General features: G+C 27.2%; 1 protein-coding gene across 5 annotated transcripts in view; it reads left to right on the plus strand.

Moving 5' to 3' along the window:
* Positions 1-12115, plus strand: part of LOC123271593 (tyrosine-protein kinase Btk29A) — a 92971-nt gene that overhangs the window by 46036 nt on the left and 34820 nt on the right. Inside the window, exon 1 of one of the 5 annotated variants that reach the window (XM_044737968.1) lies at positions 9692-10015. The exons of the other annotated variants lie outside the window; for them this stretch is intronic. Coding sequence (XP_044593903.1) covers positions 9922-10015 — 94 coding nt within the window. The 5' untranslated portion in view covers positions 9692-9921. Of the gene's footprint in view, positions 1-9691; positions 10016-12115 lie in introns of those variants that run through there. 5 annotated transcript variants of the gene reach the window in all.

Consider the following 12115-nt stretch of genomic DNA (forward strand, 5'->3'; position numbering starts at 1 on the left):
AATTTATTTGTCAAAAAAAAATAAAAAATAATCAAGTGACTACTAATTTTAATGTCATTAATTTAGCAGATATTTAATAATTTTTAGAATTTTTTTAACAAAAAAATGAGAAAAAAAATTGACTTGTAGAAATTTTAAAAAATTAAAAATGCAATTTTTTTTAAATAATTTTTCAGAACAAATTTATTTGTCAAAAAGAAATAAAAAATAATCAAGTGATTGCTAACTTTAATTTCACTTTTTTAAATAAAGAAAAAAATTCTAAAAATTCTTAAATGCCAGCTAGCTTAATTTTTATTGAAAGTGAAGTTAGCTGTCAATTTTTTGAACTCATAAAAAATTATTTACAACAATAAAAATGCTTCCAAATATTTCCACTAATAATTTTTTATCAATTTTCACATGTGGAATTTTTTAATTAAATTTTTTTCATTGCTATAAAATTATAAAAAAAATTTCTAATGTCTTTCAACTTCAGTCTTATTATTAACAAGGTATTATAAAATATTTTTGGTTTTATTATTTCATTGATTTTACTCGGATTTTAAATCATCGATATCGAGTACCCGAGACGGAGAAGGAAGCGAGATCGCTGGAATCAGCAGCGCCAGCAGCTCTACTATACCCGAGCAATTTATCGCTTCCACGAGCATCGCTTGAGTACTACTACTATCGAAATTTGTTAAAGCCCTCACAAACAATGTCAATAGAGAAAAATTTATTGAATTACATCACACTGAGATCGGGTGTTTTTTTTTATCAAATTCATAAAACACTCGGATAATTTAATAATTTTATGAGCTATTGATTTTAAAAATGCTCACCCGGAAGGACAAGTCCTTCCTGCTCTTGAAATGTTTTATGTTTTTCTTGGACTGAGAAAATTTAAGATTTATTGACAATCAATTTTGCCAAATATTGAACCTAGTCTCAGAAATGGTTACGTTCAAAAGCGGCTCCATAATAAACACTTTTTGTCATGCGCAAGATATCTCTTTATTTACTTAACGTTATAATTAAATCCAAAGATAAAACTCAGTAATCAACGTTGTCCTTTTTAGCCGAGTTCTGAATAGAAGTTAAATCAGGGAATTGAAACTCGTAAAACCTGTATGGTGTCAAGAACCTTAGTTGAAATCTCATTTTGTTTATTTTTAAGTAAAACAATCGATTGCTCTTTTTATCCTCGAATTAGCATTTTTTGCTGAAAGATAAACCTACAGCCTGGGGGTGTATTTAGCATGAAGAATAATTTGCGATCTGGTAAATACATTTCTTTATATATTTATACGAAAGTCTTGATTACCTCCGGGCAGTTTGCTACATTTATTATGCAACTGGGAGCATGTTGACACCAAGTTTTTTTCTCGACTGTTAAGTTGTTGATAATTTTGTTTGTGATAATAATTAATCCTAGCAACCTTGCAGTCACTGTGTGACTGCTGTGAATTGTAAACTATGAATAAATGAAACTTTGCTTTATTAAATAATGAATTTTGGTATATTGCACTGTACTTTCTTAAATATTGACGTTTATAAAGATATAAGCTCATCCCGTTGTTGCACTCATCAAGACCTTTCATTTAAGTACACACATGCATTTTTGATATATTTTTCATATATAAATATTTATAATATATATAAATATATGAAAAATTGATGTGGGTACTCAAATGAAAGGTCACGATGAGTATAACATCGGGATGAGCTTATATCTTTAAAAATGTCAATAGTTCACGAGATACAAGGTCATTTCTTAATTATTGATATTTTTAAAGATATAAGCTCATTATGATGTTACACTCATCAAGAGCTTTCATTTGAATACACACATGCATTTTTGATATATTTTTCATATATACATATTTATAATATATATAAATGAAAGGTCTCGATGAGCGTAACATCGGGATGAGCTTATATCTTTAAAAATGTCAATAGTTCCCAAGATACAAGGTCATTTCTTAATTATGTGTCTAGAGCTGGAGTATTTTCAAATGCAGCCTAAATACTTATCATAATAAATTGACTATCGGTGAGAATAATATAAAACCTTGAAAAGGCACAAATTCAAGTCAAGACCTTTGCAATGACACTAAATTTCACTAAAAAAACCGATTTTATCATATGACTATCTTGGAGACAAAATTTTTCTCACTCTCTTAATAATATAGATTAATGACTTGGAGAAGTAAGTAATATATATCAGATAAAGAATAAATCAATAAACTGGATTTGAAATAATTGGATTTCATTGTTCGTGGAGGCTTTTATGGGCGCAAACAAATTTGCAAGGACAAAGAATGAATTACAGTGAATATGATAATTAGCAGCAAACTACAATTAAAGTTGATGTTGGAATAGAATCTTTGTTGTACCGGAGTAACAGCGAGTAAAGTTATAGTTTATTGTGTTGTGATGATGCTCGCTCATTCGTCTCACTCGTTTCACGTTGACGTCGTGGTAGTTGCTATTGCAGAGAGAAGATAATGAGCTGGGCGAGTCCACTGACAACTAAAACTGGATGTGATGATGCTGCGCCTAGATAATCGTAAAACCTTCAGTCTGAGATCCCTTGTCATGGGTGTAGAGAGTGTAGCATGCCACTGAAATCCGGATTCTAAAACCTTATCCACGTTTTGCGCTTCACCGCTTTACTTGCTATCCAACACAACTAAATTGTACTTGAGAGTAACGAGAGCGCTCATTGAGAAAAACCGAGACGGGAGTATGGAATTTGGATTTAAAACCTCATCAACTTTACTTCCCGAGTTAAGCATCTGCACACAAAGTGACAACGATCACTTGCGAAATTCATAAATTGTCATTATATTACTGTACTGAACGGCTTAAATTACTGAGGTAAAAAATTTACTGGCATATTTAGAACGATGAAATATTGCATACTCTCTTTGCTCGCTACTAACTATATATATATATAGGTATAAAATAAAATTCACCGAGCTGTTTAAATTCTCGGGACTAAAAATAAATAAAATGGAATTGTAAAATAAACCGAATGAATAATACAGCGTACCAGCTGAATCGATTATTAAAGTCTAATAGACACCCTGGTTTCATGAATAGATTTATACGGATGATTGAAATAAAATTAGCGGATTGTTAAATATGCATTGCTAATTATTTCAAAACATTTTAATGGAGACTAGCAACCTTGCAGTCACTATGTGACTGCTGTTACTTGTGAAATATAAATAAATAAAATTTTGCTTTATTAAATAATGATTTTTGTTAAATTGCACTGTACTTTCTTAAATATTGAGGTTTTTAAAGATATAAGCTCATTCTGATGTTACACTCATCAAGAGCTTTCATTTGAGTACCCACATGCACTTTTGATATATTTTTCATATATACATATATATAGTATATATTTTGAAGATATAAGCTCATCCTGATGTTACACTCATCAAGAGCTTTCATTTGAGTACCCACATGCATTTTTCATATATGTATACATATATATAATATATGTAAATATACAAAGTATATGAAAACCTGATGTGGGTACTCAAATGAAAGGTCTCGATAAGTGTAATCTCAGGATGAGATTATCTTTGAAAATGTCAATAGTTCACAAGATACAAGGTCATTTCTTAATTATTGATATTTTTAAAGATGTAAAGTAAGCTCATTCTGATGTTACACTAATCAAGAGTTTTCATTTGAGTACCCACGTCGATTTTTTATATATTTCATATATTTATATATATTATATATGAAAAATATATGAAAATGCATGTGGGTACTCAAATGAAAGGTTTCGATGAGTGTAATGTCGGGATAAGCTTATATCTTTAAAAATGTAAATATTTCATAAGACACAAGGTCATTTCTTAATTATTGATATTTTTAAAGATGTAAACTCATCCCGATGTTACATTCATCAAAAGCTGTCATTTGAGTACCCACATGCATTTTTGATATATTTTTCATATATACATATATATATAGCAGCATATATATATATATATATATATATATAATATATATAAATATACAATATATATGAAAAATTGATGTGGGTACTCAAATGAAAGGTCTCGATGAGTGTAATCTCAGGATGAGCTTATATCTTTAAAAATGTCAATAAATTCTTTATCAAAATAGTTGAAGAAAAATTTATAGATAAAAAAAGGTTTATATAACATCTATAAATTTTTCAGTCTTGTCTGTAATTTCCATAGCTATTTTTCCGCTGACAGGTTGTATGCATTAGTTATTGATCGGAGGTTATTTCACACCGACAAAGCATCAATATAAGTTTTTAAAATCCAACAAATGCTGATGTATGATTCGAGAGAAAAATATTTTTTTAGATTCATGTGAGCTCATCGAATCAATGTTATTTAGTAGCATTTCTATGTACGTGTATATTACGAACACATGTGCTGATGTTGCACGCCGCGTCAAAGAGCGTATTTGACCTTAATCCGAGGACGTATTCGCGTCTTTGAACGCAAGAGTGTTAAGCTTTCATACGTGATTGATGGTAGCACAGCATCTACCGTTTTCACACAACTTAATAATAACTCCAAGTACAGGATATTTATTTATTATATATTTACAGATTATCCGCTGAGTACAAGTAAGCTGTTCTTGTGTTTTAACACTTAGGAAATACAATTGTCAATTATAGTTTAAACATTTTATTTATTCTTTAAGATTAAAAATATGTCAACAATCTGAAAAATTTAAACAGTTAAAAATTTGATGGCTCCATGTCTTTATTAATTTATAATTCTCATCAAAAATTTCTCATGCAAAAAATTCTCGATAAAAAATTTCTTAACATAAAAAATTCAAGAACAAAAAATTATACTTGAAAAATTTCTCATAGATTTTATTATAACTTATAATAAATGATCCGTGATTAATTTTTGGATAAGCACCGTGTTTTTTCACGATGAAAAAAATCATCTAATGAACAAATTTTTTCATTAGATTATTTTTTTTGTCAAGAAAATTTAAACTGAAAAGTTTTAAGATAACTTTTTAGTAAAAATTCTATTAGCTTACTAATTTAGATTTACAGTATCAGATTATTACACAAGTAATGACATTAAAATTAGTAGACACTTGAAAATTTTTCAATTTAATTTAATAAAAAAATTTGTTTAAAAAAATTATTTTTAAAAAATTGCATTTTTTATTTTTTGAAATTTTTACGTCAATTTTTTTTTGTCATAATTTATTGGTTATAAAATGATTAAAATTATTAAATTCATTTTCATTACAAAGTATGTACACAGAAAGAAAAATTTCTTGACTAGAGAACAAAATTCTTGGCTCGAGAAAATTTGTCGGGTGCTTGAAGGAAGACCGAAGTTATGTTGGCCGAAGTAAAAATTTTTCGAGAAATTCTATTCTTGGTGGAAGTTATTTTTTCTTAATTCAAATTATCATAAATACTTGATACAAGAAATTTTTATATTTGATCAAGATTTTTAGATACTTTAGGGAAGCAACGCCACCTACCTCAGCTGAGAAAAAAATTTTCTCACCTTGAGAAAATTTTTCTCTTGAATATTTGATACCCATTTTATATTATTTTAGCGTGCAATTATACATATTGAATGAAAAAAAATGATGAAATATTATCCACAGATTCGGTAGAATCTGGCGCCAAGTTCCGTTCAAATCCGTTGTAAACGGAGCGCCAGACTACCGACTATGTTTACTGTAAGCAGAACGGTTTTTTGAGGTTACGAAATTTTATTTAATTCTACGGTACTTTTTTTACCCAATTTGTTTATCATAACAGTAATTCATAATTTATTTCACCGTATTAATTAATTATGTTTACTTGTAACAATTTATTTACTTGAAATTATTAAATTTTATCAGCACATACTATAGCTCGCTCACAAATTTCGATCCTGACTTTTTTTTTATGGAGAAAGGTCAGCGCCACAGACTAGATAAAATAAAAATGTGTAGTAATCCTCCTATAAATACGCAACTACAGTTAAAAAAAGTAATTCACAGTTTACATTTACGGCCGCCAGGGTGCACTGGAATTATATCTACATAAACTGTAGCTTCAAGGGGATAGTTTGCAGTAAAAAATGCTGCCAACGCGAGATTTTAGTTGGTACCAATTGTAAATTTTCATTATAATTACAAAAAATACTAAAATCCGAACAAAAACAGTTTCACTGTAAAAAAATCGCGCCAAGTCCACGTTCATAAGACTATTAGGAAAAAAAAAATTTTTTTTCCTTTACAAAAAGATACAAAATAAAAAAATTAAAAAATCCACGTAACCGATATGATTGTTTATGATTTTCGGAAATTAAAAAAAATCTTATTGTAAATTTAAAAATAAAAAAAAAAAATTTAGAACTTACTTGGTGTGCGTCATTGTGTATTTCAATTTTTTTAAAGTCCTTGTAAATAGATTTTACGAATTTCATTAAAAGTAAAATATTTTGCAACCACGCACACTAAATACGTTCTAAAATTTTTTTTTTTAATTTTTAAATTTACAATAAGATTTTTTTTAATTTCCGAAAATCATAAACAATCAAATCGGTTACGTGGATTTTTTAATTTTTTTATTTTGTATCTTTTTGTAAAGGAAAAAAAATTTTTTTTTTCCTAATAGTCTTATGAACGTGGACTTGGCGCGATTTTTTTACAGTGAAACTGTTTTTGTTCGGTTTGATCTTCCCATTTGACATGTTAATCAATAAAAATATTAATGAAAATTCACTTCTATCTTTATATTTAATTTTTTGGAGCAAGAGAGAAATTTTCCCAAGACAAGAAAATTTACTTCTATCAAGAACTTAATTTTTTGGAGCAAGAGGCTGAATTTTCTCAAAACAACAACATTTTTTTGACTTAAATAAATTTTCTTGGATCAAGATACGTATTTTTTAAAATAATAGAATTAATTTTGTCTGAATAAGTGAAATTTCTTGTCAAAAAAAAATTTGTTTTTCTCAAGAAAATAATTAGGAATAAAAATATTTTCTTCGCTCAAGTGAACTTTTTTTTCTGCGTATAAATATTTAAATAAATTTTTGTATAAGAAAATAATACCGAATAAATTTTGACAATGAGAAATAAAGCCTTTAAGAAAATATTGCACGAGAAACTTTTGCATGAGAAAAAACAGTCACCAAATTTGATGATTTTTTCTGAAAAAAAAAAAAAAAATTAATAAGAAGAATCTATAAAATCAAATAAATTTTTATATTTTTATTGCTCACAGAATCAAACGATCCATCAGATAATTAATAATTCATTGTTGATCCTTGCAGATATATAACGTCAGCAAAATAAGAAATGTAGGAAATAGAATCTGTGAATAGAAGGTGAATACATATAAGTCCATTGAATCCAATAATGGTGAAAAGCTTTTAGCCTGAGGCTAAAAATACAATGTATAGAAATAACCAAACGAGAAATAAAATATTATAAGGTGAAACTTGATCGAGAGTTACTAAGATATGTAATATATTTCTCGGCATACATATTATATGGAATACATTATCTAGTGTGCTGTGTAGTGGATCTGGTTGTCTCCCTTGTCGGCTAGAACAACTAAACCCAGTCCTACACCAATACACCAGCTTGAGAAATACACAGTCAGTATAGTAGGCTGAAAGAATCAGTCACGATTTAGCTCTCCTGAGCACAGTGGATGTAGTAGAGGCTTCTCTTCTTTAGCTCGATCTCAAAGAACAACAGTTATAACTTGAGAAGGGGCAAAGAGGGCCTTTCTTTTACTTATATTTTATATTACCTTTCCCTTCTCTTTGCCCTCAACTATAATCGTTCTTTTGACATTTACTGGCGCACCAACCAGTAAAATAATAACAAGATTCTTCACCTGAGGATTGAAATTCATTATAATTTTATGTTTTCCTTTGTCTAAAGTCATTATATCAAAATCATTACACTGATAGAAAAAATTTTTTATATTTAATAAGCTTTATTAATTTTTAATAAATATTTATTAATGATTAATAAATATTTGATAATTGTTAACAAATATTTATTTGAAATAAAAAGCAAAAATAGTAATTTTCTTTTGACACTTCTTATAACCCTATAGCTTGAATATATGATAATAATTAAATTCACTAAATAAATTAACGTTTTTAATATTTAAAAATATATAAGATAATTATAAGCTATGATAGAATTTGGTATTTTACAATAAATGTTATTAAAATAAATATAATCAATACAAACTAGCAACCTTGCAGTCACCATGTGACTGCTGAAAATTGTGAACTATAAATAAATAAAATTTTGCTTTATTAAATAATGAATTTTGTTAAATTGTACTGTACTTTCTTAAATATTGACGTTTTTAAAGAAAGAAGCTCATCCCGATGTTACGCTCATGAAGAGCTTTCATTTGAGTACCCACATGCATTTTTGATATATTTTTCATATATACATATATATAATATATATAAATATATGAAAAATTGATGTGGGTACTCAAATAAAAGGTCTTGATGAGTGTAATTTCGGGGTGAGCTCATATCTTTAAAAATGTCAATATTTCACAAGATATTTGTTAAATTGCACTGTACTCTCTTAACTATTGACCTTTTTGAAGATCTAAGTTCATTCCGATGTTACACTCTTCAAGAGCTTTCATTTGAGTACCCACATGCATTTTTGATATATTTTTCATATATACATATATATAAATATCAAAATATATGAAAAATACATGTGGGTACTCAAATGAAAGGTCTCGATGAGTATAACGTCAGGATGAGCTTATATCTTTAAAAATGTCAATATTTTTCAAGATATTTATTAAATTGCACTATACTTTCTTAACTATTGACCTTTTTGAAGATATAAGCTCATCCCGATGTTACACTCATCAAGAGCTTTTATTTGAGTACCCACATGTATTTTTGATATATTTTTCATATATACATATATATAAATATCAAAATATATGAAAAATACATGTGGGTACTCAAATGAAAGGTCTCGATGAGTCTACCATCAGGATGAGCTTATATATTTAAAAATGTCAATATTTTACAAGATACAAGGTCATTTCTTAATTATGTATCCTGGAGACAAAATCTTTCTTATTCTCTTAATAATATAGAGAAAAAGTACTTTTTTTCCAAATGTTAAAAAATATTCATTATATTAAATAATTGTCTTTAAATAAGTTAAATTATAAATAATAAATAAATCCTTATTTTATTTTATCAAATATATTTTTCTTAATAATTTAAAATTACAATCACGTTGCCAAGTATTGGACTCTTCCGTCAACTATTCCAAGGTGAAACGCACCTTAGACATTATAATAAACTTTTACTGTCGTTATAAAACAGCTTGATTTATAAATTTTATTTTTATTTTATCCATATTATTTTTTTTAAAAACAAAACTTATGTAATAACTCATCCTTATATTACTGCACTTGAAGTACAATATTTATACGATGATAAAGACATTATCTAAGTGAGAAGTTTTGGTATAATTTAAACTGTGACTTTAAATCAAAGTATGTACCAAGAGAAGGTGAAACTCATGGGTAAAGAACAAAGACAAACACTTAACTGTGAGCTATTAAATGTGAAAGTAAAAGACAGAGCTTGTAACCGTTGTTGGAATTGTAGTGGAATATTATGGAGGAGGAGAAGCCCGGCATCCACTGAGGTCGACTAGTCTCTCCTAGGTAACGCTCGCGAGCGCCAGGTTTATTTTTTATCAGTTAATTTTATTTGTGATTGTTGTTAATAGTCGCTAATTTTAGTGATTATTTTTTAGCTAACCCAGGAAGTGATTACGGACAATATTAGTACCATAGTCTTTACTTCCCGGGAAGAAATAGTGAAGGTGTTTGTTTGGTTTTTTATTCTGGATTAACAGTGCCAGTTACTAAATTGTTCTGTTGTAAATATGATGGTTATAAGTGCCCTAAAGCAGGTTGCCAATGCTGCGACAAATGCTGTACATTCAGCCACCAATACTGTTCATGGCCACGTCACTTCCGGTATGTTTTGCACCGTCCTAGCACGTTCACCATTTATCATTCAATCCACAACTGTCAAGAGCACTCAAGCGACGATGAATATAGAAAGGAAAAAATAATGAAAGAAGCTATACTAGTCGATTGCGCTATGTCTCATTGTAACGGGATGCCATTTTTTTATTCATTTTTCCTTGAGTTTTCTTTTTTTATACACAGAAAGAAAAATTTATTGACTGAGAAAAAAAATTCTTGGCTCGAGAAAATTTTCGGATCTTTAAAGGAAGACTAAATTAATGACAATAAAGTTAGCAGTCGCTAATTTTTTAATTTTTTTTAATAAATAAATTTGCTCCAAAAAATTGGATTTTTTTTTTTTATTTTCTAAGTCAATTTTTCTTCTCATTTTCTTTGACATAATTTATTTGTTAAAAAAATTCATAAAATTGTAAAATATCTCCTAAATTAATTTTCACAGTAAATTAAATTTAAAAAAATTTTTTATTAGATGATTTTTTTTCTTAATGTATTTTTAAAAAATTGCATTTTTTATTTTTTAAAATTTCTACATGTCAATTTTTTTGCCATAATTTAATTGTTATAAAATTATTAAAGATATGCTAAATTAATTTTTATTACAAAGTATGTACACAGAAAGAAAAATTTCTTGACTAAAGAATAAAATTCTTGGCTCAAGAAAATTTGTCGGGTGCCTGAAGAAAGACTAAATTAATGACAATGAAGTTAGCAGTCAGCTTGACAATTTTTTAATAAATAAATTTGCTCCGAAAAATTATTTCTAAAAATTGGATTTTTTTTCTAAATGTCAATTTTTTGACATAATTTATTTGTTAAAAATTCTTAAAATTGTAAAATATCTGCTAAATTAATTTTCATACTAAATTAGAATTATTTGAAATTAAAAAAGAATAAAATTCTTGGCTCAAGAAAATTTGTCGGGTGCCTGAAGAAAGACTAAATTTAATTATACTAAATTTAAAAAAAAAAAATTTTTTTTATTAAATTATTTTTTTTCTCAAGAAAATTTAAACTGAAAAGTTTTAAGATAACTTTTTAGTAAAAATTCTATTAGCTTACTAATTTAGATTTACATGTCAGATTATTACAAAAGTAATGAAATTAAAGTTAGCAGACACTTGAGAATTTTTCAATTTAATTTAACAAAAAATTATTTTAAAAAAATTGCATTTTTTATTTTTAAAAATTTTTACGTCAATTTTTTTGCCATATTTTATTTGTTAAAAAATTATTAAATTAATTTTCATTACAAAATATGTACGTATGCATGAGTTTGAAGATAATTTAGCCATAAAACATAAACAGCTAGCCTAAAAAAGTCAATTCCAAAAAGCTAATGTATGTGTGAAGATAAAAATCTTGTGTTGTAAAACATAGATAGATCAGTTGCACATTTTCTAACGCGACACTAAAACAGGACACGATAAACAAAACGTAAAGGGTATTATGTGATAAAATATTTACGGAACAGTCCAACAATTGCACTTAAACTGATTATGCGCTCTGCTATACAAATCTATTAAAATTGTTATTACTTTGTTATGTAGAGTACTGACATAAAATGACCGAGCGGTTGAAAAATAAATATCGTTTCATTGTCGGATAAATGACAGAAACAAGTGTCTGGTTAAATTATAAATATTATCTCCACACTTTATCGATTAATGCCAGTACATGAAACAATTAACATTGCTGTTAAATCGATAAAGAGCTGACGCAAATTTTAAATAAATAAACAAAAAATAATATTAATATTAATATTCTAGTATTGATAATAAATATTAATAAAAACGGATTTTGTAATATTAATAATAATGTATATTTAATGTATGAAGATCGGTGTTTTAAATTTAATAAATCAAAGATAGTTAATATTATAAGCCAGCTACCCGATCCAAATTGTTGGAGAATGACTAATTTTTCATTATTAATTGTTCACCATAATATTTTATCGGTATGAAGTCTCAATACCGTCAGAGAAAATTTAGGTGACGATAACAATTAAAATTTTTTTAGACAATTATTATTAGAGAAAGATGTAATTTTTTACTCAGTGTAACTTTTTTCAGTGACTGAAAAAATAAT

Source organism: Cotesia glomerata, linkage group LG9 (assembly GCF_020080835.1).
Source record: "Cotesia glomerata isolate CgM1 linkage group LG9, MPM_Cglom_v2.3, whole genome shotgun sequence".
NCBI classification, from domain to species: domain Eukaryota; kingdom Metazoa; phylum Arthropoda; class Insecta; order Hymenoptera; family Braconidae; genus Cotesia; species Cotesia glomerata.